We start from the raw sequence: 21,070 nt of genomic DNA on the forward strand, positions 1-21,070 counted from the left end.
CTGCTTGTTTCCAAGGCTTTGTGCATTTGTATATAAGCACTTGAGATAACCTGTTGATCGCCCCTCATTCCCAGTATGAGGCAGGAGCCCTCCCCTCACAGACATTCCTGCCTGTGCTTCCTCCCGGTATCCCGCTTTCCCACTTACCTCAGGGCTTTGAATGGATGGACATTGGGAAAACAGGAGAAAGTGACTCTCTAATCTTGTGGGACTAAGAACAGGTCTTTTTGGTTCCTTGGAGATTTTAAAAATCGTGAAAAAAAATAATTTTGGGTTGGACTGAAAAGGAAAATTTTCAGCAAATCAAAATTAAAACAATTCATTTTCGGTTGAAACATTTAGATATTGAGTATTTTAAACCTTTATTTTGTAAAAAGTAAAATTAAAGGACATTTCTAAACACAGTAATTTTGAAACAAAATATCTAAATATATTGGCTTGATTTTGAGCATTTTTAAACATGTGACTTTTTTTTTTTTTAAATAAAAGGAAATTTTGAAACAAGACTTTTGATCCCCAAAAAAGGGATATGTTTTGTTTTGAGCATTTTTATTTTTAAAATATAAAATTCAAGGAGACTTCAAATTGAAGAACCAAAAGGATTTCCCCCCCAGAAAAGTCTGAATTAAACATTTTGATTTTTTCAGAATATTATTTTTAACTTTTTCCCCTCAAAACCATTTGGCAAAACCGACACGAATTTGTGAAACTTTGTGGCATTGCCAAATCTGCATTTTACATTGAAAAAAGGTTCGGTTAAAAATTTTTCACCCACTTCTGCTCTTTAATCTCCTTCCATATAAGTGTTCTCAGGCGTGACTTATGGGTGCAATATTTTTAGACAGAAGGTGGGATTCACCAGCTGCTGGCAACCCCTTCATCAGCGCAATCAGTGCCTCGTCAGTGTGTTATTTATTTTATATTGAACTCTAGTTACTCTGGCCTTACATTTTCTGTGCACCACTGCTCTTCAAACCCTGTCTTATACACGTTCTCAGGGGACAATGGGGGTGTGAGTGGGGAGATGTGAGAATTGGGGAATTGTTTGGCATTGTGGGACAAGTACATTAGCTGGATGTTGCTGCTAAAGCTACTGGGAGAGCAGCAGTTAGTGATGCCGACATTTACACAGTCATTGTTAAGTTTCAGGGTTAATAGCCAAAGGGGTAGTTTGAGCCTCTCCCAGGGCCTGTTTCAGGCTGTCCGCGGACTCAGAAAGATGTTGAGAAGTTCCTTTTTGTAATGACGAGGGCTGCTGGAGTATGCTGATGGCAAGTGAGGGATTCTGTAGCCAGGGAGTAGCTAGAACTCTGATCCACCGCTGAACTCCTGAAGATGGAGAAATAACTGCTCACAAAGGAAGGTTTAGGGGCTCCACAGCTGTGCAGTTCCTTTCTGTCCCTTCCCCAGGGAGCTGGACAGACTCTTTGGTCACTGCTAGGGCTTCTGTTGGTTTCTACCCATGTCGTTACATGGCTCAGAGATGGTCTGCTGGAGGCGATGGTACTGCTCCCAACCAGTGTGACTGGGAGGAGGGAGTGCGCACAGGGCATGGCCCATTGGGAGGCTCGGAAAGGAGTTGAGCCCAGAGAGAGAACTCAACTTGGAGATCAAAACAGGACTTGCCCAAGCCAGTCAGTCCTGAGTGCACGTCGTACCGGCTGGGATGGGGGGCATCAGGAAAGTAACTGGTACCCCAGATGCCTCTCTGAGCCAAGTGGGTTACTCTAGGGCTTCTCTTTCCAGGGCACATGGGTTGTGCTAGGCCTGGGCCCCTTTCCAGGCTGGCTAGGCTGAGATGGGCCCACTTTGGTCCCCTCTTCACCTATGCCCACTCTAGCCAGGCCACTCTCTCAGGCCGTGTGGGTTGGCATGGTGCCCTCTCCAGCAGGGTCCCCTTTCCATGTGGGCTGGGTGGGGAGAGCGCCCTCTGCAACAGAGTCCCCCTTCCAGGCCGCGATGGTGCCTTCCCCGCCTGGGTCCCCTTTCCACGCCACCATGGCGCCTTCCCCGCCCGGGTCCCCTTTCCACGCCACCATAGCACCCTCCGTGGCTGGGTCCCCTTTCCAGGCGGCAATGCTGGCACCCTCTCCTGGGTCAGGCTTCTCCTTCCAGGAGCCCCCGGCCACGTTGGGCTCGCCAGCTTTCCAAGCGGTGTGAGTGGCCACGTGGCGCTCGAGCAGGGTGCGGTGGGAGAAGTACTTGTTGCAGATACAGCACTGGAAGCGCTCGGGGCGGTGCGTGCGCATGTGGACATTGAGGGAGCTCTTCTGGGTGAAGCGCTTGCAGCAGATGGAGCACTGGAAGGCCCGCACGCCCGTGTGCGTCACCATGTGCTTCAGCAGATAGTCCCGCAGCGAGAAGGAGCGCCAGCAGATGCTGCACTGGTGGGGCTTTTCGCCTGCAAGACAGTAGCACAGGAGGATGTAGGAGTGGAAGGGTCAGTGAGCCCAGACCCCGTCATCTGCAGCAGATCAGCTTCCCAGATACCCCTGGGTCAGCCCCAGCCCTGACCCCCCAGGTTCTGGCTTTCCAGGGCGCAGCACCAGACTTGACACCGCTTGGTCCCAGCTTTCAAGGGCAGAGGCCCAGCCCTGATCCACCCTCACATCCCACCCTGGCCTTGACTCCCCACTCCCATCCTGGCTTCCTAGGCTCAGCCCCAGTCCCGACACACTGCCCCCCATCACTCAAATCCCAGCTTCCTAGCTGACAGCTCCTGGGGAAGAAACAGACCATCCATTGGAAACTGGCCTCTGTATATAGGTGCATTTTCTCCCTGGGAGCAGAGGGGTCCCTCTTCTGCAGTTCTGGGGAGACCCTTCACTCACACTGAGCACCCCAATCCCAGAGGCCTACTGTCCCCGAGAGGGGAGGAGAGAGCCCCTTTCTACACAGCTTGGTGTAACCCCAGCTGGGGTGAACAAGAGGTGGCCAGCATGCTCTGGCCAAGGGCAGACTGGCTCTCAGCCATAGGGGATGGAGGTGGGGATCATCTCACTTCTGGGGAAGACTCTCTAGGAGGGGACAGCGCAGAGCCCCGGCCAGAGGGGAGTACCTGGGGCAGAGACCCTCAGCCAAGTGGGATGGAGGGGTGGAGAGTCACCAGGGGCGATCCAGATCAGGGAGCAAAAGCCCTCTACTTCTTCCCCACACATAGTGATTGAATGCCCTCCTACACTGCACAACGTGACCCCAACTCCCTGCTAGACATGGGGCCTCACCACCACCCCAGTGTCATCCTGTGCTTCTGTGGCTGTGTCTATCTCGGTGTCTTGCAGCATGTCTCAGGGCACCTGGTGGGTGGTCAGGCTCTGCTAGAGAGTGAGTCGGGCCAGATCCATCTGGGGAGAATGGCTTCCTAAGTAGCTGGGTCATGGTTAATTAGTTAGGGAACACCTGGGCCTTACACAGGGTTATGAGGGCTCAGGCAGGAGAGTAAACAGATACGAGAAGCGCTTGGGGAAAGAACTCCTCAGGGGACCTGGCTAAGAAGCTACCACCAGTGTTCTCCCTAGAGAACAGTCCCCAGAACACAGAGAGAGACACCTCCTAAGGGGAGAATGTCTCGGGGCAGCTGGCCGGGGATCTCCCCAGGAAAGGAAACTGAGGAAGAGTACTCCTCGACCGAGGAGGCAGAGTAAAGGACGCAGAGTCTCAGAGGAACCTGCTCATCGGGGAACAAGAGAAGCACCCAAGGAAAGGAATTCTGTCCGAGGAAGGGTCACTGCGGTTCGACCTCTGTGGGGACTTTGACCCAAGAGGAGAGACCTTTCCCCACCTGCTGACAAGAGGCCCTGATTCTGGAAGAGGGCTCCAGATCAAGAGGGCTCACTGGTAAGGGACCTGGGGGGGCTGGACTACAGTTAGCTCAGCCCCTTCCCCCTCCAGCGAGAGCGCTAGGGCGCAGACCAATCTGTGTAATGTTCTGTCTTTGGGTTAAATAAACAAAGCTACCGAAGGCTGCTGTTCAATATACATAAATCTCCTTGGATTCATAGAAAGCCCAGTAAGTGAAACTGAGGCAGAAACGTAACGGCGGTGCTGCACCAGACCACCAGAGGGCGCACCGCGGCGAGGGCTCCCGCTACACAACACTTCCCTCACCTGGGACTGCTGGCCCTGCTTTACAGACTGGAGACATGACTCTGGGAGGAGACATGACTCATCCCAAGGACCCTGGACCCCAGTCCCACCAGTGATGGTCCCTGGAACAGCCCTCCTGCCCATATAACCCACTGGTGTGCGTGTGTCCTGGGTCCCCGTCTCTGCCGACCCCCCAGCTGCTACAGCCCCCAACTCCTCAGCCCTAGCCTTTTAGCTTAGGAGGCCCCTGGTTCGACCCTGGGGATGTCAGCTGTGAGGGCGGTCGTCACACTTGCTCTCCATAAGCGCCCCGACATCACCCAGAGCAGGAGAACAGGAGGCTATTCATTGGCTCAGCCTCCAGTGCCACCCCTGCTGAGGCTCTTCCAGCCAATCACAGTGAGAGAATTCACCCTCCAGCTTATACCAGCTGCGGAGGGAGCAAAGGGCATCTGCCCCCAGCGCTCCACACCCCCTCACCTGAGTGGATGAACATGTGCTTGGTGTAGTTCTTGCGGGAGCTGAAGGTCTTCTGGCAGTGGCTGCACTGGTAGGATGGCTCGGAGCAGCGGGAAGGCCCTGGGCGCTGGGCCTGCTCGCTGTGCAGGGAGCCCGTCACCATGGCGCCGGGGCTGAGCTGTACCATGTTGGCGGCTCCAGGCTCCTGCTGGACACTGTAGAAGCTCTGGGCCACGCCGGGCTGCGGCAGGTGGAACTGGAATATGCTGGTGGTGGTGGTGGTGCCGGGTCCGGCGGCGCTCACCTCTGCTTTCAGCTCCCGCTGGATGCCCAGGGAGGAGACGAACGCCAGGCCACGGGGTTCGGGCGCCTGGGCCGGGAAGCTGGCCGGGGCTGGCTTGAAGTCTCCAGCCAGCGTCCTCATGTTGGAGGCCTCCAGGCTGCAATCGGCGCGGAACTTCTCGCCCTCCCGGGCCGCCCCGTGGCCGCCCTCCTCGTTCTGCCAGGCCGGGATGAAGGACTCAGAGAAGACGTCCTGCCCGCTGAAGAAATCTTGCCCCTCCACAGCGGGATAGTCTAGCTGGACGCCATCCTTCCTGCCCGCCCCGCCTGCGCCGCTCCCACCCCCGGTGTCTTTGGCCTTACTGCAGCTGCGGAAGGCTCCCCCACCACATTCCCCGAAGCAGCTCAGCTTTCCCCCGTCCTCCTCCTCTTCCTCGTCTTCCTCCTCCTCCTCCTCATCTTTGATGATGACAGGCAAGGTGTCAGAAAGCTGGAGCCGCACCGGCTGGCGCTGCTTACGGCTGTGGCAGCTGGGCTGAGCCTCGGCCGGGTGCAGCCCGCCATAGAGCCCCTCACCGTCGCTGCCGGCGGTTACCAGTTCCCCCTCAGATGCTGTCCTCTCCCTGGCCTCCCCCAGCTGCCTTTGCTGGGAGGAGAGCAGGTCGCGGAGCTTATAGCGCACCTCCGAGGCACACAGCAGCTTGGGGGCCTCCAGCTGGGCAGTGCCGGGGGGCTCCATCTCACCAGGCCGGGAGGCCGGGATACCGACAGCACCTGGGCTCTCCTTGGTTTGCTCCTGGGGCTTGACAGCCAGCGGCCTGGGGACAGCAAGGGACACGGAGGAGGCAGCGGTGGGCGGCTTGGGGCTGCGGCTCTGGGAGATGATCTGGGTGCACTCGTCGATGACTGTCTTGATCTGGAGGATGGAAGCGGCCGTCAGGATCTGCAAGGCCTCAGACTGGGCCACTACCAGGGAGCCGCTGTACATGAACTCCACCAGCTGCTGCACCACCTGGCTGGGCACCACGGCAGGCACCTCGATCTCCGAGTAGCCCAGCAGCAGCTTGTCGTGGAAGAAGGGGCTGCCGGCGGCCAGCACGCACCGGTGGGCCCGCAGGGTGGCCTCATGGATGTGCACGGTCACATCGCAGAAGTGCCCACCCAGGCGCTGCCCGTTCAGCGTCTCCAGCAGGGACTTGCTGAAGTTCTGCAGGTGGATGTAATGGACAGCCTCAGCCATGGCTGCTTCGTTCCGGACCGAGTGGGCAAGCGGGGGGACGTATCTCCGTGCCAAAGGCAGGGGGAGTGCTCAGGGCTCACTGGAGGGCTGGGTACGCATCAGTGCCACGTGGAGGAGCCTGGGGGTTGGAAACATCACAAGATGCTGCTTTGAGCAGGGCTGCAGGGACGTGCTTCATGCAAAATCTGAAACAGAGAGACAAGGAACGGCAGCTGCTGGGTGGTTGTTGGTGGCTTGTGATATCAGACTAGATGATCTGAGGTCTTAACCTCCATGAATCTAAATAGCACAGATGCCTCAAGCCCAAGTAGTCCCTTCTCTGCCTACCACCCTAAGCGCCTCTTCTCCTTACGGGGACCTCCCTGCCCTCAGCTGACATGGAGCATGGACAGGAGCGTTGGAAGAGCAAGGATGTTTGTGGGAAGGGGAAGCAAGGTGTAGAAAGGGGAGGGATTTGAAAGGGCGGCGCCCGGAGTGTGTGCTGGGTAGGGGGTGGCTAGTATCCATACCAACCCTTAGCTTAGTTACACTGCTATGGGCTCAGGTGGGAGTTTAAAGTGCTAGAGTTTTACTGGTCTGAGTCTCTGGATAGATGCTCTTCTAATATAGGCCGCACAGTTTGGCTGGTATAAGCTGCATCCATGCTAGGCACGCTTTGCTGGTACAGAAGGCTGTGGGGCCTAGCCGAGAGACACCGGGACTCAGGACACCTGGGTTCTATTCCCAGCTTTTCCCTGCTGGGTGACCTTAGGCAAGACAATTCCCCTCTACCGCCGGCTCCTATGCCACAGATGGGGGATAATGATACTATCTTCCTTTGTAAAGCTTTAAGACCGGGTTAAAAGCACTAGATAAGAGGGAGGTATTAGTATTATGCTAGCAAAGTGTGCCAAGTGTCGACGTGACAATGCCTTGTTTGGGTTAGTTTATGTTGCTTTGGAAGGGGTTTAAGTTAACCAAAAGGAGGTGCTCCTATACCAGAATCATATCCCACCCCCGGAAAACCCTATGATGCCTAAACTCACTCAGCAGCTAGGTGCCTATTGTTTCTGCCTCTGGGGATGCACACAGCAGCCCCGCGCCAGATGTCCGGATGCCTCTTTCTTGCCTAGAGCTCAGAGTGATTCACAGATCCAGGGAAGATAGTGGTTTGCCTGCCTTTATCACATGTGGGGCCTGATCTGGTAAGCAGGTTCATGTGGGCCTCTCAGGTGAGTTCACACAAAGCAACCATGAGGGAGGGAGTGAATTATAATTACATAATAATTAAAGGTTTCAGAGTAGCAGCCGTGTTAGTCTGTATTCGCAAAAAGAAAAGGAGTACTTGTGGCACCTTAGAGACTAACACATTTATTTGAGCATAAGCTTTCGTGAGCTACAGCTCACTTCATCGGATGCATTCGGTGGGGGTTGCCAGCTCTTCTAGGCTTTACGGTGGCTGCAGGGTGTTTCTTCCAGCCCCGGCTCCTGGAGCGAGACTCTCGGCTTCCCCTTATAAAACATGAAGGGGAGGGTCGACCCCCAACGGCTACCGTACAAAGCTGGGGAGCGAACACGCCCCGAAAGCATCACGGCAAAGAAACGAGCCCAACACGTATTGCAAGAATCATTAAATCTCGTGGGTTTTAAGCCAAATGCGGGCTGTGGAGGGCAGGACAGGTGGGGTCCCAGGGCTGGGGGTTGCAGCAGTGACTCACCTTCCTCGTGCCAGAGGGGGAAATGGACACGTGGGTGGGGTTTGCTCCAGGTCACTCAGGGCGTCAGGAGCAGAGCTGGGGAGAGAACCCAGGAGTCCGGGCTCCCGCCCACCTGCTCTCATCACTGGCCCCCTCTCCCCTCCCAGAGCCAGGGAGAGAACCCAGGAGTCCGGGCTCCCGCCCCCCCCGCTCTCATCACTGGCCCCCTCTCCCCTCCCAGAGCCAGGGAGAGAACCCAGGAGTCCGGGCTCCCGCCCCCCCCCGCTCTCATCACTGGCCCCCACTCCCCTCCCAGAGCCGGGGAGAGAACCCAGGAGTCCGGGCTCCCGCCCCCCCCGCTCTCATCACTGGCCCCCACTCCCCTCCCAGAGCCGGGGAGAGAACCCAGGAGTCCGGGCTCCCGCCCCCCCCCGCTCTCATCACTGGCCCCCACTCCCCTCCCAGAGCCAGGGAGAGAACCCAGGAGTCCGGGCTCCCGCTCTCATCACTGGCCCCCTCTCCCCTCCCAGAGCCGGGGAGAGAACCCAGGAGTCCGGGCTCCCGCCCCCCCTCCCCTCCCAGAGCCGGGGAGAGAACCCAGGAGTCCGGGCTCCCGCCCCCCCTCCCAGAGCCGGGGAGAGAACCCAGGAGTCCGGGCTCCCCTCCCAGAGCCGGGGAGAGAACCCAGGAGTCCGGGCTCCCGCCCCCCCTCCCCTCCCAGAGCCGGGGAGAGAACCCAGGAGTCCGGGCTCCCGCCCCCAAGCAGACAAGGGCTCGCTGAGGTGAGGGGCGGGGCTTAGCGGCCCTGTGGGGGCCTCAGAGGACAGAAGGCTCCTGGCTGAGGGCGGGGCGAGGGTTCCGTGAGCGGGGCGGGGCCTCACTCACCTCCTCGGGGCCCCTCCGTGACCCGCGGGGCCGTTTCCCTCCGTGACCCGGAACCGCATTTCCGACAGTAGAGTCACTTCCGGGTCCTGGCGGGCATCAACCATAGAGTGAGCGGCGGAGAGGCGGCACGGCAGGCCACTCCCAAGCCGGAAGTGGTTGGGGAAAACCATAGAGACCGGAAGTGCAATGGTAGCCGGCCGACCATAGAGAGGCAGAGAGCGGCCACATTAGGTGTAACCTCCGCAGCGTGCCCCCGCTCCGGGGCCGTGGCTCAGCCTGGAGGGGGGAGAGGGGCTGGATTTCCCTCCCCCCCCCCCGGTAAGCCTCCTCCAGTGGAGGGAGGGAGCTGTGGGTGTGGGTATGGGTGGGTGTGGGGGGGGAGGGTTTGTGTGTGGGGTGTGTGTGTGTGTGGGGGGGGTGTGTGTGTGAGGGGGGGAGGGTTTGTGTGTGTGTGTGTGTGAGGGGGGGAGGGTTTGTGTGGGTGGGGGTGTGTGGGTGTGTGTGTGTGTGGGGGGGGTGTACACACACACAATTATCGACGACTAAACCTAAAGGACTTGAAGAACATTTATTTATTTCATTTTTTGCAAAAAAAAGTAAAAATAAAAATAGATTTTTTAAAAATGATCTGCAATTTAGTTTAAAATTAAAGATAATTTTTTGCAATTAATAGACTAATTAACACACTTGCTTTACTTACAGGAATTTATATTTTTTGGTGGGCAGCCGGTTGGAGAAAATCTGAAAATATTTTTAAAGAAATTCTCTGCTCGTTTGTGGTATTATGGGTTTAGTTTTGCAGAAATATTTTACACTTTTAAAAAAATTACAGGCATTTATTCTGTTTTTGGCAGTAATTTTGAGGAAAATGCAATATTTTTTTGAGAAATTCTCTATATTTCCAGGTACATTTACTGACATAATTTTTGTTTGTTTATTTATTTATTTTTATATGTATTGCACAGAAATATTTAAAACATGGATTTTTTTTTTAAAAAAATAGACATTTAATTTCTGTGGCAGTAATTTTGAAACATCTGCAGAATTTTTTGAAAGAAATTCTCTGTATTTTCATTTAAATTTGCAGACAACTTTATTTATGTATTTATTTTTCCAGAACTGGGAGGGGTTGATTCTGCAGGTGCAGTGGGGAGATGAAGCCCACAGCTAGGAGGGATGATTCTGAGGATCCAGTAGGGGAGATGGGGCCCATAGTTCGGAGAGGGGTGATTTTGGGAGCTCAAGAGTAGTCATGGACCAGAGGAGGGATGGCTGACTCTGGGGGTGCAACGGGGGAGCTGGGGCCTGGAGCTGGGAGAGGGGATATTTTGGGGTATAGAGTAGAGATGGGGCCCCAAGCTGGTAGGGGGTGATTCAGTGGGTGCAGGGGGAGGGGGAGATGGAGCCCAGAGCAGGGGGGGTGGTGAGGCTGGGAGTACAGGGGGGATGTGGAGTCGAGTGGGGAGGTGATTTTGGAAGGGCACAGGGAAGTGTGAGTGAGGCTGATACACATTGCAGTGGTTCTCAAACTTTTGCACTCGTGAGCCCTTTCACATAGCAAGCCTCTGAGTGCAACCCCCGCTTATAAATTAAAATCACTTTTTATATATTTAATACCATTATAAATGCTGGAGGCAAAGCGGGATTTGGGGTAGAGTTTGACAGCTCAGGACTCACCATGTAATAGCCTTGTGACCCCCTGAGGGGTCCCAACCCCCAGTTTGAGAACCCCTGTGTTACTGCATAGTTCATGCTCATTAACCTTGTGTATAACTCCTCCGCCTCCTGGGATCATGCTCGCCCTCCCCTCTTTCCTCACAGGTATCCCCCTAGCTTTGCTAATCCATACACACTGGTGGCTGCTCCGCTGTAGTCTGTGCGCTAAGGCACCAACCAGGAGGAGCTGGGAAACCACCGGTCTGAGGCTGAGCTCCAGATGATGTGAGCTGAGCCGTATGGTAGAAAAGTTCTCCAGGGGCTACCCTTCGTGGCTGCCAAGTCAGCACCAGTTTGAAGCCCAGCCTGCACCCCAAGTGGTAGTTGATCAGCCCTGACCAGAATAAGATCAGCCCTGTCTTGATCCCTCGGGACCAGTGCATAATTTATAATGAAAGAGATGCCAGGGCTCAAGCAATTTTTTTATATTCATAACTGATGCAGCAAGCCCAGAGGTGCTGCGGCTAGGAACTTCCAAACCCTGGCACAAATTAAGCCCTGCCCTGGACAAGGCCCAGACTGAGAGCAGCTGCCTTGGGTAAAAGCTACAGTCACTATTGCAACCTCCTGCAGACTGAGAAGAAGCTGGAAGGGCTGCTTCATCTTCTTCACCAGTTTCCCCTCTTGCTTGAGCCCTTGCCTGGACTTGAAGGATGCCCACCACCTGCACGATCTCCTGGAAGCAGTATTCAGGACCATACAAAACGACTTTCGAGTCTTGGTCTGCAGGCCAATCACCCTTCAGGATATTGGTATGGGGAAGCAAGCAGTGCGGAATGGCTGGCTCTCACTCTGTAATGTACCTGTGTGGCCATGACACCTGCCCCAGCTGAGAGAAGATGAATGTCAACAAGAACATCTGCCTAGAGAAAGTGAAAGACAAATCAGCACTAGCACCGAACACAGCCCTTGGATGATTGAGCAGAAGGAAAGTGCCAGCTGCAGTATAATAAATCAGTCACCCCATTCATCCATCCGTCAGCTAACTCATCCATCAACCAAACAATCCATCCATCCATCTTTCACCCAGCCTATCCATTGGTCATCCATCCATCTGCCAGCCAGCCAACCAACCCATCCATCCATCCATCTCCAGCCAGCCAACCAACCCATCCATCCATGTTTCACCCAACCTATCCATTGGTCATCCAAACAGTCCATCCACCAGCCAACCAACCCATCCATCCACCACCAAACCGCCTATTCATCCATCCGTCAGCTAACTCATCCATCAACCAAACAGTCCATCCCTCCATCTTTCACCCAACCTATCCATTGGTCATCCATCCATCCATCCACCAGCCATCCAACATCCATCCATGTATCCATCCACCACCAAACAGCCCATCCATCCATCTGCCAACCAACCAACCAATGCATTAATCCATCAACCAAACAGCCCAGTCTGCTACCCGCACAAAATTCTCTGTTACTCGCATGTTCTAGGGGCACCCACCTTTACCCAGTTTCTAGGGCTCAAGATGTAGCCTTCTTAATTTAGATACCCACCCCTTACCCAATTCCTGGGGCTTAGGGCATGCTCTTGCGGGTTTGCAGGACCTTTTACCAGTGACAGAGCCTTACACAGTAATATCCTTAGTTTCTATTTATTGACAATTACCAAGCAGACTCCACGTGCTAAACGTACAATGCTGTGCTCACCAATCCTGATCAGGCAGGCGGACTTTGCCCGTTGGCCGGGCAAGGTCAATCTCGTCTGGATTCTGGTTGCTGCAGAGGATTCGTAGCAGCTCTGATCTTAGGCTGTGTCTTGGAGGTGAGTTCTTCTTCTTCTTCCAGGTCTTTCCTTCTTGTTCTTCTGTTCCCTCTCTGCTGGTCTCCTTCTTGGACCCCATAGTGACACTTGACTCCTGCTTAGCTGTACCTTAGCCAATCATTTTACTAAAATTTTACTAACCAATCCTAACATATTGTAACAGAATTCTCTAACCAAGCCTACCCCACCACCTTAATTTACACCGAGCAAAATTAATTATGTAACAGACAGAATAATCAAAGAACCAGACAGACATCATACAGACAAACAATAGGGAAGTGGGGACCATAATGACAGAACAATAAAGAAGTGAGGAGTTCACAACCACAGCTATTGATAAGTGATTTCTTGCCAGACAGGATGCTATCAAACTAAGTTTTCTTTAACCATCTTAAGATCTGTTTCTTTATCTGGTGATAGTGGGGGCCGTTAGGACAGGGTCCCCTTCTTAACAGCCTGATATTACATTGTTTTAATGTAATTCAGATGGAATGTGAGGATGTGACTTCCTGCTTCTTAGCTAATGGCTGCTGCTCTCCTAATCTGGCTGCAGACAAAGGCCTTAGGCCTTACAATATGGCTACAGGAAAAGGCCTTAGCCTTACAAATCATCCATCCATCCATCTAGTTCACATACCCCTCTTTCCATTTTTCTGTCTTATTAGGGTGCCCATTACCCTGGTGTCTTGGCCCTGGATTTGCCTTGCAATCCTTCAGTCCCTGGTGTAGCACCTCCAGGGCCCGGTGCTCTCATGGAGTACCTGTAGCGACCCCAGGCAGCCTCTCCAAAACAAGGAACCATTTATTAGTCACTGTGATAAATGAAGTGTGTGTGTGTGTGGGGGGGGGGGGGGAACGTAGCTTCCTTTTATGGACACCCAGCCAGCCAGTTAGCTATAAAATCCCCCTTAGTAGCTGTTCTCTACTTGCTTTATCTGTAAAAGGTTAAAAAAGTCCACAAGTAAAAGGAAGGGAGTGGGCACCTGACCAAAAGAGCCAATGGGAAGACTAGAACTTTTTAAAATTGGAAAAAAAACTTTTCCTTTGTCTGTCTGTGGTTGTTGTCCAGAGAGAGGAGACACAGAGCAGTAATGCTATATGTAACTTTAAACCAGGTATGAAAAATAATCAAATCACCCCTAGGAATTACTTATCTGAAACCCCAGATAGGTAAGTAGATAAGGGAATGTCTAGGAAGCCGCGATTAGGGTTATTTCTTTTATTTCTTATTGGCTTGTGGACTCCTCTGTGCTAATCCCCAAATGCTTTTGCTTTGCTGATAACCAATAAGCTGGACCTCAAGAAAACCATTCTTGATGCTTAATTATTATAGTTGCTCTTTTAAAATCTAGCAATAGCCTAAATTCCAGATGTATTTTCTTTCTGTTTAGTTTTTAATAAAATTTACCTTTCCTAAGAACAGGATTTTTTTTTTTGGTGTCCTAAGAGGTTGTTTAATTAGCTGGTGTCAACAGCTGATTTCCTTTGTTTTCTTTCTCAGATCTTCCCCGGAGGTGGGGTGAAAGGGCTTGAGGGTACCCCACTGGGAGGAATTCCCAAGTGCTCCTTCCTGGGTCTAAAGGGTTTTTTTTGCCCTTTGGTTGTGGCAGCGTCTACCCATCCAAGGTCAGAGAGAAGCTGTGACCTTGGGAGTTTAATACAGGCCTAGAGTGGCCAGTATTAATTTTTAAAATCCTTGCAAACCCCCAGCTTCTGTACTCAAAGTTCCAGAGTGGGGAATCAGCCTTGACATTCACCTTATCTGAAAGTCTTTGGTTTAGTGTGAGACAGGCAGGTCTAGGATGCAGCTTGTGTGAGAGGAAGCCAGAACCTCTCTATGCCCTATTTTCCCTGAGCCCAATTGCAACCTGCAGACCCCTGCTAGCCTAGCCTCTCCCCTTCCCCACAGCTCTGTGATGCCCCTCAATCCCAACCCACAGCCCTCTGCTATCCTAGCCCTGGTCTGCCCCTTAACTACCTCCACGTTCCACTCCCGCTGGGGGTCAGATGAGTCTGAGCCCAGGAGAGTACAACAGGACATGTGCACCAGTGCCTGGAGTGGGAACCCATCCCCCAGCACACCCCAATGCTCCAGAGGGGCTGGCTGTGTGACTGGGTTCCTCTAAAAGTTCAGTCACGTGGTTGACATGATGAGTTTGAGATGCAGGTGGCCTTCCTGTAAGGGCAGAGGGGGGTGAGCCCCTCGGTCCTGGACAAACTCCAAGTCCTCGAGCCTCGGGGAGTACACCCACTTATGTCAGGTCCTGCTGCAGATGTTGCACCTCAGGTCTTTGGGGTCCCTTGGTGTGGGGGTCTAACAGGATCAGTTGCTCCCACACATACTTTGAATTCCATTTCTAGGGAGCCTCCCCTGCTTCCTCCTTCCGGGACCCATGTTTTTGCCAGTCGCCTTTGGGTCCCTCTCTGTAGCTATCCACAAACTGATCTGCCCATCAGCCCACGCTACATGTATCCTTAGGCACTCGATCCACTAACCACATTGTAAGCTCAAGGGGACATATTTCCTAGAATTGCTCTAAACACCACTACACAATGGGGAATAACTGGCTAGGCGGCAGTACTGCTGAAAAGGAGCCAGAGATTGGAGTGGATCATGAACTGAATCTTCGTCATCAATGTGCCGCAGCTACAAAAAAGGCTGATATTATTCTGGGGTATATTAACAGGAGTGTTGTATGTAAGGCACGGAAGGGCATTGTCCTGCTCTGCTTGGCACTGGTGAGGCCTTTAGCTGGAGGACTGTGTCCAGTTCTGGGTCCCACACTTTAGGAAAGACGTGGGCAAAGTGGAGAGAGTCCAGAGGAGAGCAACAAAAATGATCCAAGGTTTAAAAAACCCGACATAGGAGGAAAGGTTGAAAAACCTGGGCATGATGAGTCCGGAGGGGCAACATGACAACAGTCTTCCAGTGTGTTCAGGGCTGTTATAAAGAGGATGGGGATCAATTGTTATCCATGTCCACTGAAGGTAGGATAAGAATTAATCGGCTTAATCTGCTGCCAGGGAAGTCAAGGTTAGACAATAACCAAACTTTCTAACGATAAGGGATGTTAAGCTCTGGAATAGTTTCCAGGGGAGGTTGTGGAATCTCCATTGTTGGAGGTTATTAAGAACAGGTTGGACAAACCCCCATCAGGCTTGCTCGGGATTTACTAGATTGCCTCAGTGCAGGGGGCTGGACTTGATGACTTCTCGAGGTTACTTCCAGCCCGACATTTCTGTGATTCTGTGATTAAACCCCTACAATTCCAGGGTAGTGACACTGGCCCCTCTCCCCACTTGTGGGAGCACTTGTCTATCTGGTGCCATCCTCTGTCTACGTCACACCCTTGTTCTTTTGCACACCCTGAAACCTTTTCCCGTAAGCCTCAAGTGTTAGCTCAGACTCAACCAATCAAACTGTTCTGAATGGTCCATAGTTCCCAGTCCTGATCTCATCCAGTCATCTTGGAGGCACAATGGCTCAGGGACCGCGTAAGGGAGGGAGACTACACAGCCAGTCTTCAGGCGTGGATTTGGTTCAGCTCCCAAACCTTCTCCAAGGTGGTGAGGGAAACATCTAGATCTCCCATCTCCTGGAAAGGGGCTACCACCTACCATATATGCCCCCCACAGGGTGGGCACCCTGCCATCTCTCCCCAGCTACTGTTCCTTGTTATCTCTCATCTCTCTGCTTCTCCATGTCCCATTCATGCTGTCGCTGCTTTTCACGATCCTCTCGTTCTTTGTGAGTTTCCGCTAGTCTCCGGGCATCAGTCTCCTGCCTCTGCATCTCCACATGGTGCCTCTGCATCCAGCTTTCTCCTCCACCGCTTCAACTCTCGAGATGGGGCGTGGAGTCCAGGATCTGCCCTGTTGCTGCTGCGGCTGCTACAGGGGGGCTGGGGATGCTGCCCCTGCCAACTCAAGAACCTCCCCCTGGATCTCCCTTGGCTAATGTTGGCAAGCTGGGGCACGCATCTGGAGCCCTATCCGGGACTCTGGTTCTTATCCTTTCTTGAGCAGTTCCAGCGGGTGCACCTTCCTCGACTTTCCAACCTTTCACCGCCTTGTCTCCCACCAGCTGCTTCCTCTGGAGGTGACCAGACGCCGTTTCTCTCTGCTGCTCCCTTGGGGTGACCTTGTTTCTACCGCTACGCATTGCTCATTGCAAAATACTCCTGATTCAGTCAGGAAATGCCCTCTGCTACCATGGTCACAGATCCAAAGGGGCTTGTCTATGCCCCAGCCTGGACCCAGTCCCGAGAGAGTGACCCCTTTAATGGGCTGGTCCCCAAGGACCCACACACTTCCACAGCATAGGCCCATGGCCTCTGAGACTGGGCCTTCGGCATCAGCCTCCCCTGTTTATATTCGCGGCTACCTGCAGTGACTCCAGCCCAGCCAGACTCCTGCAGGAAGCTTGTACTGTCCTGCAGGGCTCAATGCTCCCAGGGAATATTTGCAGCAACTGCACTGTGATGCTGGCAGACCAGGTGCCAGCTCATGGCAGAGTGCCAGGCCAAGTCACTTGTGTATTAGTATAGATCAAAGTGATTGTTAAATGTATACAAGCATGTTTCATGTTTAAATCATGAAAATGCATGGGATGTTACCTGCATTATTTTCACTTATCTGTATCCCGTTATAATTCAGTAGCAAATATTTACATTGTGTGTGCCCATGTTACGAAATAACCCATCAAACAAAGCCTTGTGGAATGCAAATGAACAACTTGAACAGAAAGATGCTAGGTTCAAGGCGGGTGGTCTTTGTGTATGATGATGGGAGGTCAAAGGCTTAAAATGCATTCCTCATGCTTCATCATCAAAGGAAAAGCTATGCAGATAGTGACCCTGTCAGCTCGTTTTCTATGAGAAGAAGCTATAAAGATGGATTCAAGGAAAAAATCCTGTATCTCTGGACTGCTTGGACTCTTACAGGGAAGTGCACCAGATGCAAAGTGGAGATCCCCAGAGACGATCTGGGTACCCTGAAAAGATTTTTGAGAAACTGGCAGTTTATTACATCACTGCTACTATTTGGAATTACAAACTGTGGCTCATCTGTACATATATTTTATCTGGTATTCCTCTCAGTAACTATCACTCCCTTTTCTTAGCTAATAAACCTTTAGTTAGTTTACTGCCAGTGTTGTCTTTGGTGTCAGATTTGGAGTACCTGTTGATCTGGGGTAAGCGACTGGTCTCTTGGGAATGGGAGCAACTTGATGTGGTGTGGTTTTTCGTGTAAGTGACCATTTTATCACAAAGCCCAGTTTGTATGGGTGGCAAGATAGACTGGAGAGGCTAAGGCGACTGTCTGTGACTCCATGGTAAGATGGTCACAGCGATCCAGGAGTTCACATTTGTTACTGGCTTGGTGAAATCTGATTATAGATCACACCACCAGCTTGAGGTGCCTGCCCTCCTTTCTGGCAGTCTGCCCTGAAGTCGGCATTCACAGTCGTGAGCCGCTCCAGGCAGCGTGACACCCAGGGCGCCTTTTCAAGCAATGAAACAATTGATTAGTCACCTGCTACAGAATCCTAATGTCCTCGAGTGAGAGGGTGTTGAGCCCTGACCTGATCTTATGATCTATGACCCTGTCTCATGGGCACATTTAACTCGCTAGAGGTAAAATGGCATTGATGTATAAGATTTACAAGGGGTGCGTTGCTTCTTAGCTTGGAACGTACCTGGAGGGCTAATAGGTGTTCATACAGAAATGGGTTCTTAAGCTTGCTAGGATTAAAGGCCTGTTGCATCAGCACGAGGGCTGGTGGGGGGAAGATGAAACGGGTCCAGTACACCACAGGATTCTGCAATATGGGAGTGCTGGGGACCTTTAGCAATTAGATTGCCATGCAATGGCTAAGCCGTTAGACCGCATTTACATACAGGAATTAAGAAATGAATAAGTGCTTAAAATCCTGAATATTAATGCTTGATGCTTAATTATGGACACCCCATAGCCCTCTGAAGATCGTTGGCAGTGTTGTGGCCAGGTTGGTCTGTAATGCTGCCTGCACTGGCTGAAGACCGTGAGTGCCAATCTCCGTACAGACTGTCAGGAAGCAAAACACAAACCCTGAGTTGGCTGGGAGCTTTATAATTAGCTGTCCCCAACCAATTACCCTGTGTAACCTCTTCAGGCATGTGCCAGCCTTAACATGGAGCCACCGATATTCCCCCGGGTCCTCCGATCTGCCTGCCACCCAGGTCAGCCTGTCTTGGGGACAGAAGTTTCTTTACACCAAGAATCACACTATTCAGGTTACTCCCAGTCCCAAATGGCCAGTCACTTACCCTACGTCAATTGCACCTTAGATCTCACATCAAAGACAATGCTTGTAGCCAATTCTATAATAAACTATGTACAGATTTATTAATTAGGAACGGGAAACACAAGAGTTATTTTGAAGGTTAAAGCAGGTGAACATAGATACACAAAGGAGTTACAATCTTACATTTCCAAAGATAACAGCAGCTTCTATAATAAGCAAGCTTTTTGTCACCTTTAAGGCTAACCCAAGCTAAGCAGCTGGGGATCTCTTGTGAAAATCTTGTTCCCCAGAGTCCAAGCAGCATAGAGATCCAGTTGCTTCTTGTTAGGGATTTTCATCCCCTTCCTCCCTTGTGCAAACTTCACTGATGGGAAGAATGCACTTTTATGAGTTGTCTTCGTGAGGGAGGAGAGACAGCAGAACAACCAATAGCTTTTGTCCTCTTTATCGACCCACAATGGTCTATTGGTGTCAATGGATCTTTCTTGTTGGGTAGGATGTGACACCTTCTGATGGAGATCAGCCCTTCCCACTAGTTAATGTCTCTCTCCTCTCTGGTGTTTCGCACTGGGATGCTCAACTATTCCTGTACACTATGGATACAGATGCTATAAGTGAGATTAATGTGCCCAGCAACTCACAAGCACTCGATAAAGTCTAAACCCCAAACAGAAGTTTGGAATTCTAATACCTACGTGACCACCACCAATGCACAGTTGAGCCAGACTGAGCTCAGCTCGGTAGTCGTCACAGTTCAGCTGAGACACGCGGACCTTGGCACGAGCTGGGACCTGGTCTGCCCGCGTCACACCTGCTACCAAGGAATCATCTGCCGTGTCTTTGCAGGTTGCTCTGCTGTGTTGGATGCTCTCAGGCCTGGGGGAAGGGAGATCCTGGGGTGAGATGGAGCTGTTCTGAGTCTGTACAGCACCTAACACAATGGGGTCTCAGGGTTATGACTGGTTCTCCTTGGCGCTACCGTAATACACCTAATAAATAACATAGAGCACGTAGCACAATCGGATCCTGGCCCGTGACTGGGGGTTCCCAGGCATTACCATTGGTTTTGGATTCTCCCATAACTTGGATGGATGAGTGTTTAGCTAGTGTTGCCCTGTGTTCTAGGTGTCTTTGTTTTTATGGCTTCTCACATGGGAAGCAAGTCCGATCCTGGGATTGCAAATGCAACTGTCTGTCTCGCAGGCGCAGCCATGGCTGGAGGGAGGGTTTGAGGCATTGGCCTCACGACGTTGTTTCCTCTCCTGCAGAGACCTCACATGCCACTCCTCAGAACTGGAGCCAGCACAATGGGGGCCTAGCTCATGCCTGGGGCTCCCAGATGCTATGGTCCCCTACCTCATAGAGCCTTAGCTGAGCCCCCTCTGCCCCTCACTTCCCCTGCCCCATGGAAGCCTAGGGGAGTCCTGTGCCCCCTATGTCCCCTGCCCCATGGAACCCAAGAGAAGTCACCCATGACTCCCACTTTCCCTGACCCATGGAGCATCAGGGGAGTGCTTCATGCCCCCCTCTTTCTGCCCATGAAACCCTGATGACTCTCCCTTTCCCAGCCACTGCCTGCTGTCCCATGGAGCCTCAGGGGGCTCCCCCTGACCCCTCTACTGTTGGTAGCCTAGCAGGGGTTAGGGGATGTCGGTTGAGGGGCTCTGGGTTTGTGCCCAGGCTCGGGGGTGCTGATGCTTTGGGGTCCGGTGCAGGTAACAGGATGGATGCCCAGGGCTGGACTCCTACTGCTGTCCCTTCTCCTCTGCTTCGGGCCAGAGACTACCAGGAGCATTGACCCAGCTGTGCTCAGGGTGATTGTGGATCATGTGAACTGGTGAGTGACCAGCCTGGGGTTTGTCTCTGACCTTCCCTACCCTGTACCCAGCTGTGAAGAGCAGCAGAGAATGTCCCTGGTTGTATCCCACCGGCTTGTAGGGATGCCCAGCAAGGTCAGGGGGCCTCCACTCTACTCAGCTCTGCTGAGACACCTCCTGAGAGCAGGGTGCTGCTATTGTGCCAGGCACTAGAGACACCTAACTGAGGGCCGAGAGCACCCAGCATGCCAGGGATGCACTGAGTCCTGCATTAGATTATGCAACATCTTGATTCTGCAGGTGCAGGGAGAGATGGGGCCCAGAGGAAGGAGGGTATTTTTGGTTCCTATTCCCCTTTCTCTCCCTTTTACTTGGCATCTCCTGGCTCAGTTCCAGGAGCCCGGTGCCCCCCCCCCGATCCCTCTGTGTCCTGCCCTCTTTCAGTAACGGTGGAGTCAACAGTCAGTACACCTTCACCACCACGCTGCCCCATGCCATCTGCAGCAACCCCCAGAATTTGTCCACCTGTCTGCCCACGACCCAGCTAGCAGACATGAGAGATACGATTGGCCGGCCGGTGCCCTGTACCACCCGCCCAGCAGGAACATCATGGCCGCCCGGACAAATGAAGTGATTATGCCGAATGGGAAATACACGGAGCACAGCGAGTGGCATCTGCTTTCCGGCCAGAACAGCCTTGTGGCCCAGCTCACGGCCAGGACCTATGGCCAGGACAGCTGCCTGATCTTATTCACCTTGAACACTATGAAGCTGTTCTGAGTTTGTACAGCACCTAACACAATGGGGCATTGGTCCACTCCTGGGGCTCCCAGGTGCTGCTGTAAA

General features: G+C 52.6%; 2 protein-coding genes and 1 long non-coding RNA gene across 4 annotated transcripts in view; 1 reads left to right on the forward strand and 2 right to left on the reverse strand.

The window, feature by feature from the left end:
• Positions 1-21,070, reverse strand: part of LOC119846933 — a 323,834-nt gene that overhangs the window by 176,730 nt on the left and 126,034 nt on the right. The gene's annotated exons all lie outside the window — the stretch shown is intronic.
• Positions 334-8,762, reverse strand: ZBTB45 (zinc finger and BTB domain containing 45). 2 transcript variants are annotated; one of them, XM_038381120.2, is made up of 3 exons: positions 8,629-8,762; positions 4,567-6,252; positions 334-2,401 (listed from the first exon to the last, which is right to left on the reverse strand). In XM_038381120.2, exons 2-3 carry the CDS (start codon positions 6,065-6,067, stop codon positions 1,854-1,856), a joined length of 2,049 nt encoding a protein of 682 aa, XP_038237048.1. In that variant the 5' UTR covers positions 6,068-6,252; positions 8,629-8,762; the 3' UTR covers positions 334-1,853. The 2 variants fall into 2 exon arrangements, with proteins under 2 accessions (XP_038237048.1, XP_038237049.1); XM_038381121.2 differs by lacking the exon at positions 8,629-8,762 and adding an exon at positions 7,765-7,936.
• Positions 9,201-10,736, forward strand: LOC119846960. Its single transcript, XR_005290039.1, has 2 exons — positions 9,201-9,533; positions 10,450-10,736. It is a non-coding gene; the product is annotated as an uncharacterized LOC119846960 (long non-coding RNA).

The sequence above is a fragment of the Dermochelys coriacea genome, chromosome 23 (assembly GCF_009764565.3).
Source record: "Dermochelys coriacea isolate rDerCor1 chromosome 23, rDerCor1.pri.v4, whole genome shotgun sequence".
Lineage (NCBI taxonomy): Eukaryota > Metazoa > Chordata > Testudines > Dermochelyidae > Dermochelys > Dermochelys coriacea.

What these genes read in the sequence shown, in the direction of transcription:
- ZBTB45 (XM_038381120.2), bottom strand. Translation starts at nt 6,067, where the DNA reads ATGGCTGAGGCTGTCCATTACATCCACCTGCAGAACTTCAGCAAGTCC. An exon ending in GCACATGTTCATCCACTCAG is followed by an intron (nt 2,402 to 4,566) that starts GTGAGGGGGTGT and finishes ACTGTCTTGCAG; the next exon opens with GCGAAAAGCCCCACCAGTGC.